This window comes from Pygocentrus nattereri, chromosome 10, assembly GCF_015220715.1.
Source record: "Pygocentrus nattereri isolate fPygNat1 chromosome 10, fPygNat1.pri, whole genome shotgun sequence".
NCBI lineage: Eukaryota > Metazoa > Chordata > Actinopteri > Characiformes > Serrasalmidae > Pygocentrus > Pygocentrus nattereri.
Window position 1 is genome coordinate 1,302,041 of NC_051220.1, and position 20,196 is coordinate 1,322,236.

The following is a 20,196-nucleotide window of genomic DNA, read 5'->3' on the forward strand; positions in this document are numbered from 1 at the left end:
CTCACCTGCAGGCCACTGATCCTCCCAGTGATACTCCAGCATTTTTCAGTCATAGACATCGCTTCTCCTTCCTTTCCCCTGTATCTTACACTGATAGTGATGGTCAAACCATATTCTCTGCCTTTATTGTTTGCTGTCCGGTCTCGACCAGAAGAGGATGGATTCTCCTTTTGAGTCTTGGTTCCTCTGAAGGTTTCTTCCTCTTGCTCTTAGGGAGTTTTTCTTTGCCGCTGTCGTCACTGGCAAAGCTCATGGGGGCTTGGACCTGGATTTCTTCTGTAAAGCTGCATTGTGGCACATTTTGTAAAACTTTTCAATTTTGACTTGACGATGCGCTGCCTTCTAGATGACATCTTTTTCAAAGACTTCTATTTATGTTTTGTTGGGTGTAAATTTGTATGGTATTTAAATTATTTTATCTTATTTTATTTTTCTCTTTCTGCTTTTTCGTTGCATCGAGAGCGGGGGTTTGTACTTCAGTTTTGTTGTGCAAGTGCACGAGTACAATGTGCAATGACAAAGTTCATTCACTCATTCAAGCTTATTTCAACATGACAACGGCAAGCTACAGTCTGCACATTACAACAGCATGGTTGTATAATCAGGGAGTGCAGGTGCTGGATGGCTGTACTGTCCCAACTTATTAGAAATTGAGGTTTGTCCACATTGCCCTACTATTGCTAAACTCACTGGAAAATTTCAATATTTTCTACAAACAATTTTCCTATCATAATAACAGAATCTAGCAAATGTAGCTATGTGATGCCATTACTGTTACTCAGTAATCCTGAATTGATTTATCGGTCTACTCAAGCTTTATCTGGAACTTCAGTAGCAGTTTGTTAAGTTCAATTTTCAATTTTAAACATTTGCTACATTTTTAAAATTGTTAGTACATTGATGGAATTTCTTTTAAAGTTTATATGTGTTTTTATTTAGTTTATTTATTTTATTTATTCTAAAGACTGTCCAAAATGTAAAATGTAACTGTATTCTGTACTGATTTTACAAATTGTTGCATGAACTAAATACAGATGCCTCACTTCTATTTGATTCTGAATACATATTCCTAGTACATGGATTCTGTGACATCTAAACCCTGCGAATACATAATAGTAAAGGTTGTAAGTGGTAACGAACAATCACTAAAATCATATCAGCAATGGCCCCAAATACTGGCATTCACTATTTTTCAATATTGGTTTTATTTGAGAAAAAAAAATCAAATAATCCACAATTCTGTGTAAGTGTAGAAATGGTCTTTTTTTCGGAATATTTTCTAGTACATTCATGACACTTTTACGTCAAAGGGAAAAATCTTTGAGCTTGGCACTTAGAAAACAACCACAAGGAATTCTTTTTTTATTTGTTTAGAACCAAATTTACAAAGCCATTCAAACAGTCTGTATATATATTTTTTGTTGTGTCTTAGTAACGTCTTTCAACTGAACCTCAAAAAAAAAAGCAAGAATATTCAAAATACACTTTGACTTCACTGCAGTGTCTCATTATTTACAAATATGCACAGTTTAGGAAAGTCAAAGTCTCTGTCCTAACAGCCACATTTCATCTGTATTACAAAAAAAGAAAGAGAGAGAGAAAAAAAGAAAAATACTCGTTCCTTTTTGACATATTTTCATCTTCTCTTAAAACCGTCTCTCCACCTGTGCCAGGCCCTCCAATGTCTGTGATTGGATCGTTTTGGCCGGCTGGCAAAGTGAGCCTCTTTTTCTGAAGGTGAATGTGATGGGCGGGCTTAGATAGAGGTCCCATGGCTGGAGTCCATGGCTTCTGGGATGGGTCCTCCGGGCACTGCTTGGTAGGCGATAGGCATGGGTGTTTTTACGGGACTCTGGCGGAAAAGGCCTCCGTTGGGGGCTCGGTGTTTGCAGCGCATGGAGGGGGGCAGGGTGGAGCTGCTGAGGGGGAGGGGCAGGTTGCGTCCAGGTAGGCGGCCCACTCCGGAGCCCTCCTGGAGGAAGGAGGTGACAGACATGCCCCCTGGAGGAAAGTCCCTCACAGCCTCCTGCGAGCCCTGCCGCTGACGCATGCCGCCCAGACTGCCCATGCTGCCCATGCTGCCCATGTCCAGTGCTGAGATCTCTAGAGACTGGCCAGGAAGCTGCTTGTGCGCCAGGTCATCGTCTATGAGCCCGGTCAGGCGCTGGTGAACCTGCTCCAGATTCACCTCTTTGTCCTGAGAGAAAGAGGGAGAGATATAAGAGAAAGGTTTGGATAGAAAGAAACATTGGTGGAGGAAATGGGGTATGTGTAGCAAGTAGATTTGTACATTAAAGTTACTAATTAAAAGTAACTAATTAATTAATTGTAATTAATTATTACTATTGTAGACAGCCCTGATGATGATCAATCATACTATCAGATTTAATCGAGTTTGTGCTTATTTTTTGGCCGAAATGAACCAAAAGCCTGGTGTATTGGTTTAATCGGCTGCTTCACTGCTTCATTAACAGCCCCACTGGTCACATTTGCATATGTATATTTCCAAAAATATTTCTAGATTGTAGCAAAATAATCAGTCCTATAAAGAACTGGAATCAGGTCAAATCTTTGTGAGGTCTGAGATTCGCACCACTGGTAAAAAAGTTTCTTCTCACACGATTCTTGCAGTTTTCTGAAGTTGCTTCCTCATTAAAACACTTTGTATTCTCACATAACTGGGGAACCTCACAAGCTTCAGTCAGAGAAGAACATTCAAACACATGGACTGGACTCGAGTTACACCAACGCAGATGGGTAATGCTTTCTCTCACAGTTCTAGGCAAGTGTAAGTGTAAGTAAGTGTGAGGTACAAACACCAAAGTACTAAATAATATTTTAGGTAACATGATGGTAATTTCCAAAGATGTCTAACTCACTGAAATGCCCAACAGGTTCTAGATATCATCTGGGTAAGTAAGTGATACTAATTCCACAGTACTGTGCAAATTTTCTGAGCAGGTCCTGGACAGTTATTAGATGTTTTACACAGTAGTTTATTACCTATAAATGAAACTGAATTCGGGCTGCACAAGAAGCAGAGAGTCTTACTATGGGTAGTAGTACTTTGGAGACTGTTAGGGTTAGGGTTAGTTACTTACTCACTTAATATCTAGAACCTGTTTGAAATTTCAGTTTAATTTAGTAAGCTCTCTTGAAATGACCATAATGTTATCCAGAATAATTATCTAGTAATTTTATGTTTGTAGCCCACACTTACTTGGTTGATACCTAGAACTTATGGAACTGTTTATCTATGCCTTTTATCAGCTTAATAGACAGAACAGGTTAGTCTTGAAACCTGCTATCATAATATCCAAAACATTGAAATAATACTTTGGAGATTACATGTCACACTTACTCACTTATTATCTAGAACCTGTTTGAAATTTCAGTATAATTTAGTAAGCTCTCTTGAAATGACCATAATGTTATCCAAAATAATTATCTAGTACTTTGGGGTTTGTACCCAACACTTACTTGGTTGATGCCTAGAATCCAATGGACTGTAAAAGTACAGACACATCTCATACTGTTCCTCACCAAGACAGAGGAAGTCAAAGGGAAATTAAATGACGATGATGATGATGATGATGATGATGATGATGATGAAGATGAAATCCTACACCTGGATGTGCACCTCCTAAACTGATAATACAGTTTAAGATGATAATAAAGTGATAATACAGCATTTGTGGTGGCCAGATGGAGAAACAGGACGTTGGCATTCATTTACTGAAGTGATCCTGAGGAATGTGGTTTACATGGTCAGCTAAATGAACAGCATCTGAGCTACAACATGCTTTTTCCATCCTGAGTTCTCAGAATAATCACTATAATTCTTGGGTGGTGTCAAAAGAAATGTCACTCTAGAGACGCTGACAGCCTGTATAACCATTCTGACTGGCTGAAAAACGATGTGCTACTTTTGGGTGGGCGGGAAAGTGGGTGAAGTTGCAAAGCTATTACATACTGAACAAATACAACCTCCCATAAAAGAGGATTACTCTGGAGCGTAACAATCTCATTCAATGAAAAAAGATATTTATGTCATACAATGATGCTCACAGCTATGTCGTCGTCTGTCTGTAGGGCAATTAGAATTAAGGCATTCACTAAAATTGGGGCATTAACAGTAGCGAAGGCCCCAGACAGTATTATTCAGAAGACTCAGTGTGACTACTCAATGGCTTTTATGATGGATGATGAAACATAATCGGACGCCGAAATAAAGGTCAGCGCAGTGATAACCAAAAGAGGCAGATTGCTGTCAAGTCTAGACAGAGCAATGGGAGTGCAGGGAAAAAAATGGTGACAGTTTGTAAACAATCTGCCCTGATACAGTCAAAGCTCTCTCTCTCCATCTATCTCTCTCACTGTACCTCCTTAAGAAGAGTCTATGCATGGTTAAGCCACGAAAACCCTAATATACCTACCCTAATTCCTCCTTCACCTCTGAGTATCATTATAACTGAATAAAGTGGGTTTTACTGCGTCTATGGTTGCTTAGCCCCTTTTAAGCATGGGGGATAGTGGGCAATCTTGCCTTTAAATTTGCCCTTCTTATTAAGTAACAAAATCTCTAAATGCTGTAACTGTGGCTATTTTTAAACAAAACAAAAATGACCTAATAAAGCTGAAATACAAAGAATACAAATGACCAATGCACGGCAATATATATATAACATTGCCAAAAGCTTGTACACAGTTTGTATAACCTTCATAGAAAAGCATTGCCAATAGAACCGGATGCCTTGCAGCAGCCACACATGTGACAACATGGGATAAAGGTTGGGGGTAGTTAGAACCAGATGGTCACCATGCCCACTTGGTGCACTGAACAAAAATGACTGAGGTTGAGGCAGATTCCATTAGACTTACCAACCATTTCTTGCTGCTTTCCTTTAAACATGGTTTAATGCATGTAATGCTTTAGTTTGGCCCTCCAGACTGAGGGTTTCTGTATAATGAATGGTTTGTTGAAGCTGCATTGAAACTGACAGGTTCTCAAGACTTGACTTTGACATGAGACTTGACTCAGACACACATCCCAGACGCTCGAGACTCGACTCAGACTCGTCTTTCAATTACTTCAAGAGATTCAGTCTCAACCTGGACTACAGACTAGAGTCTTAACTCAGAGACACACTACAGCCACTTGAAACTTGATTCAGACTCACATCACAGAAACACAAGGCCCAACTCGGCCCTACAACCCAGTTACTCAAGATTTTACTTAAACGAAGAGACTCAAGACTTGATTCAGACTTGTATTACAGTTATTCGAGATACACTATATTCCCGAAAGTATTTGCTCCTCTGGCTTCAGACGCTTATGAACTTGAGTGACGTCCCATTCTGAATCCATAGGGTTTAATATGATGGCGGCTCACCCTTTGCAGCTATAACAGCTTCAGCTCTTCTGGGAAGGCTTTCCACAAGGGTTAGGAGTGTTTATGGGAATTTTTGACCGTTCTTCCAGAAGCGCATTTGTGAGGTCAGACACTGATGTTGGACGAGAAGGCCTGGCTCACAGTCTCCACTCTAATTCATCCTAAAGGGATGTTCTATGGGGTTGAGGTCAGGACTCTGTGCAGGCCAGTCAAGTTCTTCAACACCAAACTGGCTCATCCGTGTCTTTATGGACCTGCTTTGTGCACTCATGCGCAGTCATGTTGTAACAGGAAGGGGCCGTCCCCAAACTGTTCCCACAAAGTTGGGAGCGTGAAATTGTCCAAAATCTCTTGGTGCTGAAGCTTTAAGAGTTCCTTTCACTGGAACTAAGGGGCCGAGCCCAACTCCTGAAAAACAACCCCACATCATGATCCCCCCTCCACCAAACTTTACACTCGGCACAATGAAGTCAGACAAGTACCGTCTCCTGGCAACCGCCAAACCCAGACTCATCCATCGGATTCCCAGACGGAGAAGCGTGATTGGTCACTCCAGAGAACTCGTCTCCACTGCTCTAGAGTCCAGTGGCGGCGCTTTACACCACTGCATTCCACGCTTTGCACTGCGCTTGGTGATGTAAGGCTTGGATGCAGCTGCTCAGCCATGGAAACCCATTCCATGAAGCTCTCTACGCTGTTCTTGAGCTGATCTGAAGGCCACATGAAGTTTGGAGGTCTGTAGTGATTGACTCTGCAGAAAGTCGGTGACCTCTGCTCACTATGCCCCTCAGCATCCGCTGACCGCTCTGTCATTTTACGTGGCCGACCACTTTGTGGCTGAGTTGCTGTCGTTCCCAATCACTTCCACTTTGTTATAATCCCACTGACAGTGGACTGTGGAATATTTAGTAGTGAGGAAATTTCACGACTGGACTTGTTGCACAGGTGGCTTCCGATCACGGTACCACACTGGAATTCACTGAGCTCCATGGAAATGATTGAAACACCTGAATGCAATGATTTGGATGGGTGAGTGAAAACGTTTGGAAATATAGTGAATGATTTGCTGAGAGACTCAATGGTTGACTCAGATTCTCCCTCCAGTTACTCAGGACTTGTACTCACACCCCAGAGACTTGAGACTCGGCTCAGACTTTTACCCCGGACACTTGAGACTCAGCTTGGACATCCCAAAGTCCCAAAACTTTGCATCCAAGATATTTGAGACTTGACTTGGACTCACACATTAGGGACCTTAGTCTTGATTCAGATTCACCCTCAGAGACTCAAGACTCGCATCCCACTTACTCAAGATTCAACTCAGACTCACACCCTGATTACTCAGAACTTGGACTCAAGATTCGACTTGGACTTCAGTTACTTGAAACTTGACATGGACTCGACTCAGACATCCACAAAATGACTTCTGAGCATCTCTGACTTTAAGCAACATAAGGTCCTTTGCATCAGGACTGCTAGAGCAGGTTGATTGGTAAGTTAAACTGTAGACACCACCAATTAAAAATCTTCCTTTCTGGAACTACTTACTGCAAAAGGCAAATTTTTATTTCCTCTCTTTCTCTCCCTCAAGCTCTTCCCCCTGTGTCCTTGGTTGCTGGCATCTTTACAAATCCAATGTACACGTAGGTATGGCCAGTCCCATCTGGATCTAACTACCACCATCCTTCACAGATTGCACTGAATAGGCAGGCTTATTTAAGGCCAAGCAAGAACTATAACATTTAACAAAGATTAGAACTGCTAGACAGCGGTCTTTTCTGTGGTTCTATATGGATGTGAAAGACAAACAATACAAAAGCAGGACAGGAAGAATACTAATGCTTATGATGTAGGCAAAGACCTTTGAAAGCACCTTGGATGGCTTTAAAAACAAACAAATGGATCCTTGACCAAATTGAACCTCATTCTCACTTGAAGCCCAAATAACTAAACTTATTTTGCACATATGAAAAGACTCAGTTCATTAGAAAAGACATTTATGCTTGGAACAGTTGAAGGTAAAAGAAGAGGATGGAGACAATCAGAGGAACAAGCCATTAAGACCCAAAAAGAAAACAGATATTCTGGAGGATCACTACCCAATTGGTCAGCAGGAGTTAATGTTGTACACTTGAATGGCTTTTGTAATGACTGTCCACTACTTTCATTCTGAAATAATGAACTTAAATGTAATCTTGTAATATTTGATACACCATACAGCCTACATGTTACAACAAGTGTTGAGTGAGTGGTCTGGGGATTTGAGATTGGCCAATGTTTCTTTCCAATCTTTCCACATTTACATCAAGAGACCATCATTGTACAGGAGGGGATAGAAGGGTCATTCCTAACCATTGAGACCGGTGAAATAAGTAATGCACTGGCTTCCTCATTGCACACACTTTAGTTTAGGGATCCAGGTTCAGCCTTTAGTTTGTAGCCTACTTGTGAAAAGACCAGCCCATGGGAATGGGCATGGAGAAGTGCTAGCATGCATGTTAAAGCAACAGAACTGAGATGAACGATTCAATGGGTGATTACACAAAGTAAAATGGCCAATAAAGCCCGGGTGCTGGGGTCTGAAAAATACCATATTGTTAATACTGATAATCAATAATTATGCCTGCCCTCAAATGTCAAATGCACAAATGCTATCCCATGCCCATCCAAATTACCTTCCAGTGGCTGAACCAAGAAACACTGTATTAGAAAAAAAAGAAAGAAAAAAAAGAAAAAGCACGTGAACCCCCCCCCCCCCCCCCACTTCTTCTCTCTTGAGCAAGTAAGGCTGTAAGGAAGTTTAGGATTGCGGGTCACACCTATAGCTGCGTGTACTGGAGTTCGACTAAATCGGGGCTGCCGTCAGTGGCATCTGGATCCATAAAGTAGAGTGTGGCAGTGGCAGCACAATCCCGGGCGTGACGGGCAGGGGTTGGCCGCGGCTTTGCCGCCTGGGGGGTCACCTCTTTGGGCTGCGCCCGCCGACAGCGTGGGCCGTTCCACCACGTCTCCAGAGCGGCCACCAGGCAGGCGAGCAGCAGCCCAGCTGCAAGGATGCAGAAGACTCCAGCAAAGCTGTGCAGTCTTAGCGCCCGCCCCTCAGACTGGGCCTCAGTGCCTCTGTCCAAATCGCAGCGACCTTTGCGTGGCCACCACTTCTGCTTCAGGATGTCCAGGTCGCCCTTCTCCTGTAGCTCCAGAATCCTGCAGGGATACATGAGGTCACAATGTTTACATCATAGTATTTCCCATTCTCTGTTGGTGTGATATCATCAGTGGGGAAACCTCAAGGTCCTCCTAGGCCTGAGAAGCCCTAAAGATTTCAAGTTTTATATTGTTATTTTTTTATTTTGTCATATGTAAAGTCAAAGTAAAGTTTTGTTTGGAAACAAATGAGTTAAAATCATAAAACATCCAACTAAAAACTGTATCTGATTTTTTTCCTGTGGAACCAAGGTAGATGTATCCGAGTGAGATGCTGCATTGGTGAGGCCTTCAGGAGCTGAACAGAAGGCCTTAAATGTAAGATTACCAACATAAGAACAACAGAGGAATCAACCAAACTCAGTATGATTTCCAGTCTGTGGGGCCAATTTTGTGATAATAATTTTTTCCTATAGGCCTTCTGGAACTCCCAGATACAGAACTGACTGTATCCTAACAAGTCAGTGCCGCAGCTCTATGCCAGGGCTTAGTCCATGAGCTGAAGCTCAAGCGAATTTGGGTTATGCAGCAACACAATGATCTGGAGCACAAAAACCAGCCCACCTCTGATTGCCTCAAAAGAAGCAAAACAAAGGTTTTGGAATGGTCTAGTCAATGTGCTGACTTGAACACCACTGAGATGCTGTGGCAGGCAGTTAATGCTTGAAAGCCCTCCAATGTGGCTGAATTAAAGCAATTCTGCAAAGGAGACCTGGCCAAAAGTCCTCCATAGTGATGTGAAAGACTGCTTTCCAGTTAAAGGAAGCATTTGATTGCAGTTATTATGGCTATTTATTGTCTTATGTTAGATTTTATATGTGGACCTGAAACCATTTAGTGTGACAAATATGCAAAAAATAAAGCAAATCACACAATTCTAGGCATTTCTGATAGACTGGCAATTGGTGTACGCCATGGGCTTCATGATTAAAGTGTAAAGCAAACTGTCTTCATTGCAGATGAGGTTGCGGTGCAGCAGCAGGGAGAGAAAGGAAGGAGAGAATGTGGAAGAAATAAGGGAAGAGATTCAAAGCAAAAGCATTAAGATCAAGACAGAAAGATACACAGGTAGATAGAGAGAGAGGCAGTGTGGTAGCACTCACTTCTGGGAGAAGAGGTCTCTGTAGGGGCTGCCGTGCTGCAGGGCAAGGCCATAGCCTTTGGTGCTCATGCTGCTCCCTGTGACTGTGAGGGTACATTCATCATCTGTCAGAGCAGCGTATTCCACCACTGCCATATCCCATAAGAAAGCGTACGACTCCCGCTTCACCTTACAGACAAGAGACACATACGCACACGTTAATGGCAAACTAGTCGATATTGATGCTCCACTTCCAGAAAATACTTCCTATAATAAACAAATACCTAGAAAATAAAACAGAAACCATTCGAAAAAACATGGCAACACATTCACAAATCCAAACTGGGGGCAGTCGTGGGCTGGAGGTTAGGGAACCAACCTTACAACCAGAAGGTCGCTGGTTTGAACCCCTGAGCAGACAAGATGCAACTGAGGTGCCATCGAACAAGACACCTACCCCTCAACTGTTCCCTGGGTGCTGTGGATAGGGCTGCCCACCACTCCGGGCAAGTGTGCTCACCGCCCCCCAGTGTGTGTCTTCACTAGGGTGTATGTGGTGTTTCACTGCCCAGATGGGTTAAACTGTAGAGGTGAAATTTCCCCGTTGTGGGACTAATAAGGGTCACTTAATAATAATTATAATAATAAAAGAAATGACTGTATTACTGTTAATAATCAGTTCTGCTGCAGATACATAAAAGTGCTTAAATATGATGCTAATATTGTATGGGGTTCAAACAGGCTGCAATGAAGAAAGGAAAAAATGACTATAAATAGATTCATTAGGCATGACAAAGCCAAGTTTGTACTACTTTATACTACTAATCTCCTCCTATAAGAGGAGCAAAATGATTGGCACCCTTAAAGAAGTTTTTAAATAAAACCATCTTGGGACAATTTTTCTTTTATTGCTCTTAGTGTCCAGGAACCAAAGAGCTGTGTAATTAAATGAGACATGTGATTGTTTTTGACCATTGTTAACTCTCAAGCAAAATAAAAATAGAAAAAGATTTAAAAGCATGGAACAGTTGCCAGGAAGAGGATTCAGTGAGGCGGAAGGAAAGAGAGGCAGAGGGAAAACCGGAGTTTAGTTTAATCCAACACCGGAAGCTTTTTGGAAGTGTTGCACAAAGGAGCCCTTTCTAAGAACAAACCACATAATGCAGCCTGATCTCTTCTAAATGTCGCTGGAACTACAAATACAGTCATGCAGTGTGATTAGAGGAGAACTTTTAGATCATGCACAATGTTGGAAAAACAAACAACTCCATATAATGAAGAACATTTCAATTTTGGGGGCCTATTATTGATGCTTTGGCTCTGTTGTGCTGCGAGTGGTTCAGAGAGTTCCGTGAAAACAATGATTAATGAATTCTACTAAACACCGGGAGATTTTAACCCGAAATCGGTCTGCCTTTGCCAGAAGGCTGAAGCTTGGCCATGGGAGGGCCTATTAGCAAGATAATGACCATAAACACACATCAAAATCCACACAGAAATGGTTATGGGAACAAAACGTTTCACAATGGCCCTCTCAGGCTCCAGATTTGAACCTGGTTAGGAACAATTAGAGAGCACAGTCCACAAGCCAAAACCCAAGAATATCAAGGAGCTGGAGATGTTCTGCATGGAGAAGTGGTCCAAGATTGTTCAGTAAGTGTTCTAGACTTTAAAGCAACACAGAGAGCAGCTCGGCGCTGTTATTCTCAGAGAGGTTCTACCAAACATTTCATTAAATATTGACAATGGGGCTTGAAATCCTGGGGTTGACCGCAAGTCTGATCCGTGAATTCAGGGTGATTTTTTCAGATCTTTGCCGTCTAGTTTGGCATCATGCTGACAAGTTTAATTCCCGGCTCTTTAACAGTGCAACGCTCGTATAAATAGCTGTGAATGTAAATGTCAGGATAATGGAGTCGTCTTGGAAATGAGTGACACTCTTTCTGTCACAGCTTCTGGCCGTGACCTTCAAACGGAAAGAAAATGGTTGAATTTCTCCGCTCGATATTCTCCCTATTCTTTCTTCTTTCAATGGTTCATCCATCTCCTGAGGTAATCGTGTTCCTCTCAACAGCCACAACAGCAAAGCACCAACCCAGCGCTCAACGCAGTCTCTTTTGAACTATGGAACTTCGTTCAGGACACGTCTAAATAAATAAATGCATAAATAAATGGAATTGATGAACGGAATCTATTCCCTTTAGCTTTTCCATAAAAACATGCCATTTTTCCCCAAACTTTCCTACAACCAAGATTGCCGTGCTCGTGCCCACACATGGTGGGCACTGATATATCATTGATAATTTGCCTTTCAAAAGTGCAGCTGTTAATATGACATTTTGATATCCTCACATTATCAGAAAGGCAAGCGTGACTCAGAGGAATTGCACTGGAATGTAATTAGCATGCTAAACCACGGCTGGCCTCTGATGATACACCTGTGTGCCTGGAATAGCCTGCGTCTAATTTACGAAATTACAAACTCAAATTATGATGGCTTTGCACGAGCTGGGAGGGATGAGCCTCCGTAATCAGGACGAGGACAGATAGAAAGCTTCTAAAGAAAATGAACTAATTCCTTTTAACACAAACCTTGGCGAGGCAGTGCTGCCAATTAATTGCACCATGTGCGAGGACCAGAAGTCTCGCCGTCGCTGGGAGTGTTATCACTTTCATTCTATTACTTAAGGAATCAATTCTGGTGCGGCTCAAATATTGATGTAATAAAGCGTTACTTAACAAAATCCCAATTAAATTGCAGTGAGGAAGAAAAAACGGCGCCGACACGTCTGCAGTTTGTTGTTCTTTGACGTCTCTGTAGACATTAAGTCGCTTAATTGTTTGCACTGCTCCCTTTTCCCTGCGTCCTACTGGTCCAGAGTTTGAAGAGTTCATCTGCAAAAATTCTGCACTCTGGGTAAAATCAGTCAAACTGCTGTTGGGTCGTTTTTAGTCAAAATAACTCAACAACAAAACGTACAAACTGACGCGTTATTGATTATTTTTCTCTTCATTTCAATTTTGTGTTTTGGCAAAAGCAAATGACTCCAATGCTCATATGACGTTTCAGAGTTAAACGAAGTCATTTAATGGTTAAAAATTCCTTCTGAGCGCAATATTTAACATCTTTAGCACAAAACCACCAAGTAAAGAGCTGAAAATTGCAACAAAAACAGACCTTTAATGGTCAATATTAAACATTTACAGCACTGTGTGAAAGTCTGAGGCACCCAAGACACATTTTCAAAATTTATTTATTTGTGTTTATTTGGTAAGAAAAGTATTAATATTTGAATAAACTAAATTTATAGAATATTAATGAATAATGATTATATATAAACAGTGATGTTCTGGATGTTGGTGTGTGTGTTGACCCATCTCCAAGCCTCTCCTCCTCGAGGAAGTCCAGTATTATATGTAGTTAAAAAGCAGCTCCTGGTTTGACCAATCAGTGCTCAGTAAATTGAGCTCATGATGTAATTGATGATATTAACGAGTCTCTGTGGCGGCTGTGAAGGTGTCCAGGAAAAATATGGACCCGAGAAATTCTTGTTACTTTTTATAGTTTTTCTGTTTATTTGAATTATGAATACGACTTTATTCTGATGTATATTGTGATAAACTCACTGCTGAGGTACATCGTTTAAACATTTGCTTAGACGCCTGAAACTTTCACACAGTGCTGGCGGCATCGTTGCGTCACCTGGCCTGAATACTGCACGTTGATTGGCTGACTGGATTTATCAGGTTCTGCTGGACAACATGACGGCTTCTGTGATAAAACAGATTTAGCGCTGTGTGTAAACAATAACTCATGACAGTCAACTGTTTTTTTAAAGGACAGCGGTTATCATTTTTTTTTGCAAATGAACTCTTCACTTTAAAAACTGTCAGTCACTGCCAGGACGTCACGATATTTAGCACGAATATTAACAGTAAAATACTATATTGATCTTAAATCAATTCATCGTAAGATATTTTCTATAAGTTTAATGTTGGTTGTAGTGCACAGTCTTATGGGAAATGACAGCAAATCAGAGGTAAAAAGTCAAACATTTTAATAAAATCGTTTTATTTTAGTATTTGAAATTGATTTTAATGTTTAAATGCAGGAACACTGGTAAAATGTATATTTGAAAAATTCTCTGCATATATGATATATTCTGATATATATATATATTATTGTTCTGATTAAAGGTACATTTTTCATCGTATGTGATGTTCTTTGTACGCCATGTAAAAATACGGGAGATTACTGTATTTTTACAGTAATTACAGCTTAGTACTGTATTAGAGCAGCTCTGCTCAGCTTTAAAGCTCTTAACAATCTCACCCCTTCTTACCTGTCTGATCTTCTTCTTCCCTATAAACCCTCTCGCTCTCTCAGGTCGTCTTCAGCTGGACTGCTTACCGTCCCTCCATCTAACCTCCAAGGCTTGGTGACCGAGCCTTCTCCAGATCTGCCCCTCGACTCTGGAACTCTCTTCCACTACTGGTCAGACAATCCAGTTCACTCTCCATATTGAAGTCTAACCTGAGATCTTATCTTTTCGCACTTGGCTATAACCTCCCTCACACCTTCAGTGTCTGACCAGACCATTGTACAGCATGTCTGATAGAACTGCTCTGCCCCACCAAACTCATCACCTGCCCTCAGTCTGCTCTGCTCCTTCATGTGACCTCCCATACACTGCCTTGTCTTTCTGTTTGTGTTACTGTGCTCTTGTTGTTTGTCTTAAGTGTGTTATCTATGTACTTTGAATTGTAAGCATCTTTGGGTCCTTGATAAAGAATTATTATTAATTATTATTATTAATTTCTGTAATTTCACACTGCATGTGTTTTACATTGGTACGTTTTGTAGACGTAACATACACTTTGCTCTTCAATAACTGCAGTTATAAGATTTTTTGGGGGGGTTTTGGGTTTTTTTTTTCCTTCAGTGATTGTTTTGCAATTTTCTCATGGTTTGTAGTTTTCTGGTGCTGGAGGTAGTTCCTGATTGGTTAGTCAGAACACGGCTGCTTTCTTTCCGTTAGCAGATTATCTCACTTAGTAATTACCAACATAAACTGTGTTGAAATCCAATGAGAGCAAAAAAATCAAAGAATTTCCACTCGTTTCCACGAAGAGACCGATATGAAAAATGATGGCTACATGCAGGGGTGGGAAACTAAATTCAGCCCTCCCCTCCAACACGACCCCCAAAAGCAGCGACAGCCCCCAAACCCCTGCAAAGCGTGACCGAGCCTGCTGTCATAGTTACCCTGAGTGGACGCACATTTTCCAATAACAGTAAACACGGTTTATTTCTTTAAAATAATAAGTGTGAACACTTTGGAGATGGCTGAGAACTGGAGTGGCTGCTCGTTAACCAGTTAGTTCATTAACACTGTGTGTGACAGTACATTGACATCAGGCTAGGCTTCTGTAGCCTTAGTGTACAAGTAGATTTAATGAACTGGCTAATTTGCCCCTTTCGTGCTTTAGCCCTGTGGCCCCTCGATACCCAAACAAACCTCATACTTTCATTTTTCATTGCGTCTTAAGTATTACTACTAGTCCTAACCCCACCTGCCTACACTCATCTGAGGTTTTCTCCATCTCTCTCTAGCTAGCCCTTACATTTAACTTTCCCGGTTGTTGTCATTAAACCTTGTTAAGGGGGTGGCAGCGTTTGCGTGACTGCCAGTGGCCACACACTGAATGCAGCGCCTCACTAATGTGTCTGGATATGTGCACTACATTACTCGCCCGGCTCATGCCGTTTGTCCCAGGCGGCTTCCATTAATAGGATTACATTACAAACCACCAAGCGTTCCTCTCTTTCTCACTCTCTCAGCCGCCCACACACATAGCGGCCCATTGGGAATCGTCCCGGTCATCCTGATGGCCAGTCCATCTCTGGCCGTGGCACCCTAAATAGGGTGCTGATACCAGTTTTGGGGCAATTACTCATAGAAGGTCTGCAGTGATCGCTCCATGACGATTACCTTGGGAACCGTCTAAAACCAGGACTTACTCTTGTTGCTTATCCATGGACTGGAACGTGGCAAGGAACAGTTACGAGCTTTGAAGAGTAACGTTTATGAAATTAATTGGGCCTCACACTCTTAGACACATGCTATTTGCACGAAGTTCTGTGGGAGTGGGGGTGTGGTTTCATGTTAATTTTAACAAATTATTTGAGCAATAGATATAAATAAACTTTTTTAGCTGGCTAGAAATCAACCAATAAGCACCTAGAACATCTCAAATGCCATACAAGACAAACTCCCCGATAAATGGAGCTCTACCTAATAAGCAACATAAGCAGCAGTGGCCACCAGGGGGCCCCTGAACAACAACAGGAATATTATTGTACACGTATGTTGTCTAAGATGATAGAGTGAGGGAAACCGAGCAAATGGTTAACCGTGTCTCACAGTAGAAAACAGAAACGACAGAAGAAAATTAGATGAGAAAATAAACTTAAGGTAATAAAAGGTAAAGGTATGTGTTGGGAATGTTGTGCACGTTACACCATTTGTTTCTGGCTTGTAATTAGACAACAAAGGGACAATCTGTGGTCTAACAAAGCAACGTGTCCTGCTTAGCCAGCCAATTTTAAGCTCAGCTGGATCCAACCCTGGATTTTCTGTGGTTTACTCTTTACGCTGTATGTCTAAAGCTCAAGATTCCTAAGAAAATGTTCACTGCTATAAATGCTTTGGTTTCCACATATTCTTTGACTAAAGTTCCATGTGATTGGCTGTTCATTATAAATGACATACTATCACGTGCACATGCACAAGGATTAAAGGATTAAGGACTATCTAAACCTGGATAAACGGAGAACCTTATTAATAACCTTCCTAAAATAAGTTAATCCACGTTCTACTTAGGTTTGTGTGAACTTAGGCTCAACTCAGACTTTGGGCCCTGGCCATGTAAAAGGTTGAAGGGTCTTTCAAAAGGAAAGATCCGGAGACCGGACCGTCTACAAGCAAAGTGGCCACCGTATCTCAGATTGAGAAAAGTCAACTATAAACCCAAATGAAGAAAATACAGCTGTGCTGGGCTTTTAGTGTGTGAGAATGGAAAATGAAGCACTACTGCTTTCACTATTTACTCCGAGATCTTTTCAAATAAGGTTCTAAGCCCAATAGTATACACCATAATTTGGAGACTAAACACAGTGAATAGGTGCCTAAACCTGTTGAATTAAGACGGGACCCTCTTCAGCCTGACATCCAGCACTTGCTACCTGTCAAACAAGCAGGAGGTGGATGAAGTGCACAAACCATGTACTTGAGTTAAAGTCGAGACCCTCGAGGTAAAATATCACTCCAGTAAAAGTAGAAGCTCCTCCCTTTAGACCTCCACTTGAGTAAAAGTACTAAAGTATTTCCCTTCAAATGTACTTAAGTATAAAGTAAAAGTACTAAAAGAGTAATTCTGGCTCTGATGTCCTGTTATCATTTTTATAACCAGACTGGCTTCATGAACTCATTTCAGGTGAAAGTCCTCCAGCGTCTCTCTTGGTAAACCAGTCTTTTAATAGAAGGTCATTAATTAGTGACGCTGACGTCTATTAAAATGATCAGAAGCACAAAACACTGAAGGTAAACAGTTTCCATCAGGGAGAACCGAGTGGCTCTGAAATCACTTTTTACACACAAGCAAAGTTTCAGTTTCAGATTTATTTACAACTTAGTTCCAAGTTTAAGTTGAATAAAAACTGGCTTTAAACTCAGGATCACAGATGAGCTCCTTTACTATGTTGATCTGTAGGCGTCTGTTCATAAACATAAACCAGCCCAAACTCATTTACTATAAAATGAAATGGTGTTTGTAGAAATTCAGAAAAAAGCCGCGTCAGTCTCGACTGCATATGTGGACATATTTCTATATTGAGCTCTATTTACACAAAGTTAGGTTAGTTCATCATTTATGTTGAACAGACTCTCCCAAAGTTTTACGCTGCTGCGCTGACGTTGAACCGCGTGCTGCACTGGGTCGGTATGACCAACAGGTCAAAACCAGCTCTAAACAAAGTGACCGCTGGGCCCTGATTGGTGCTCTGGCTTTGCGCTTCTTTCGTTTTGACATGTTACGTTTTTATACACACAGAAACCAAAAGGAACGACAGATTTCTCAAAATGTAGGAGGAAAAAGTCGGATATTAGACTCTGAAATGTAGTGGAGTGAAAGGAAAAAGTCCAGAATGGAGAAACTTCAGTACAGATACACCAAAAATACTAAAGTACAGAAACCAATTACATTTACTCAGATACTCAGTTACTCAGTTACTGTCCACCACTGCACACAAGTTCAGCTTTTGTTAGCTGAGTTGGAATAAAGTTAACTGGCTGGTTAAATCTTCTTGTGGACCATTGAAGCACTTGTGGTCATTTATGTGGGTCAGAAGGTGCTAAAGGTTGGGAACTCCTGGTTGTTGCACTACATGGAAACACACAACTGGCAAATCAAGGTGAAGTCATTTACAGCCGTTCATTATTGGCTATTTCATGAAAGGCGATGGCTCAGAAAAGGTCTTTAACATTCACTTCGTTTTATAGGACATAATGCATAACTCACACCTCAGACTCTCCAGGCCAGTACAGATGTATATCGCTGTTGTCGCAGCAAAACCTTGTGTCTCCATTTTTGACGTATTTTAGTTTTTGATATAATTTGAAAATGCCTGTTGGTTTTAAAAAAAAAAAAACAGCCTAAAATAACTTGGAAAAATTTCTGAATCCATTGGCTTACATTAAAAGTAAAGTCGTTCTTTTCCTTCTCCTGTAAAATCATCATTTTGCCGATACGAGGTTTTTTTCCAACAACAGCGATGTGATAAAAGTGAACTGAGCACAGTTTACAGTTGTGTGCAAAAGTTTGGGCACCCCTGGTGAAGTGAAAATGTTATGAAAATCTTTATAAATCCTCCAAAAACAACAAACGTTTGCATATTTTAATGCACAAGCATCGTTTCTTTCCTGAATTCAAACATATTTAAAAAAAAAAGTAGCCTGTGCAAAAGTTACGGCACATGTTATATTTCATATGTGTGGTTGGTTAGTGTAGTGGGTATATAGTGGTTGGTATAGTGTAGTGGGTATATAGCGGTTGGTGTAGTGTAGTGGGTATATAGCGGTTGGTATAGTGTAGTGGGTATATAGCGGTTGGTGTAGTGTAGTGGGTATATAGCGGTTGGTATAGTGTAGTGGGTATATAGCGGTTGGTATAGTGTAGTGGGTATATAGCGGTTGGTTAGTGTAGTGGGTATATAGCGGTTGGTTAGTGTAGTGGGTATATAGCGGTTGGTTAGTGTAGTGGGTATATAGCGGTTGGTATAGTGTAGTGGGTATATAGCGGTTGGTATAGTGTAGTGGGTATATAGCGGTTGGTGTAGTGTAGTGGGTATATAGCGGTTGGTATAGTGTAGTGGGTATATAGCGGTTGGTATAGTGTAGTGGGTATATAGCGGTTGGTATAGTGTAGTGGGTATATAGCGGTTGGTATAGTGTAGTGGGTATATAGCGGTTGGTATAGTGTAGTGGGTATATAGCGGTTGGTATAGTGTAGTGGGTATATAGCGGTTGGTATAGTGTAGTGGGTATATAGCGGTTGGTTAGTGTAGTGGGTATATAGCGGTTGGTATAGTGTAGTGGGTATATAGCGGTTGGTATAGTGTAGTGGGTATATAGCGGTTGGTATACTGTAGTGGGTATATAGCGGTTGGTATACTGTAGTGGGTATATAGCGGTTGGTTAGTGTAGTGGGTATATAGTGGTTGGTTAGTGTAGTGGGTATATAGTGGTTGGTTAGTGTAGTGGGTATATAGTGGTTGGTTAGTGTAGTGGGCATATAGTGGTTGGTTAGTGTAGTGGGCATATAGTGGTTGGTTAGTGTAGTGGGCAGATAGTGGTTGGTTAGTGTAGTGGGTATATAGTGGTTGGTGTAGTGTAGTGGGTATATAGCGGTTGGTTAGTGTAGTGGGTATATAGCGGTTGGTTAGTGTAGTGGGTATATAGCGGTTGGTTAGTGTAGTGGGTATATAGCGGTTGGTTAGTGTAGTGGGTATATAGCGGTTGGTATAGTGTAGTGGGTATATAGCGGTTGGTTAGTGTAGTGGGTATATAGCGGTTGGTATAGTGTAGTGGGTATATAGCGGTTGGTTAGTGTAGTGGGTATATAGCGGTTGGTTAGTGTAGTGGGTATATAGCGGTTGGTTAGTGTAGTGGGTATATAGCGGTTGGTTAGTGTAGTGGGTATATAGCGGTTGGTTAGTGTAGTGGGTATATAGCGGTTGGTATAGTGTAGTGGGTATATAGCGGTTGGTTAGTGTAGTGGGCATATAGTGGTTGGTTAGTGTAGTGGGCAGATAGTGGTTGGTTAGTGTAGTGGGTATATAGTGGTTGGTGTAGTGTAGTGGGTATATAGCGGTTGGTTAGTGTAGTGGGTATATAGCGGTTGGTTAGTGTAGTGGGTATATAGCGGTTGGTTAGTGTAGTGGGTATATAGCGGTTGGTT

General features: G+C 41.4%; 1 protein-coding gene across 1 annotated transcript in view; it reads right to left on the reverse strand.

Moving 5' to 3' along the window:
• Positions 1-1,187: 1,187 nt before the first annotated feature.
• The window catches only part of LOC108413574 (glutamate receptor ionotropic, delta-1-like), a 606,899-nt gene continuing 587,890 nt past the window's right edge, over positions 1,188-20,196 (reverse strand). The window contains exons 14-16 of the mRNA XM_037542279.1: positions 9,701-9,867; positions 8,357-8,597; positions 1,188-2,197 (exon numbers count right to left, since the gene is read on the reverse strand). Coding sequence (XP_037398176.1) covers positions 1,757-2,197; positions 8,357-8,597; positions 9,701-9,867 — 849 coding nt within the window. The 3' untranslated portion in view covers positions 1,188-1,756. The remainder of the gene's footprint in view (positions 2,198-8,356; positions 8,598-9,700; positions 9,868-20,196) is intronic.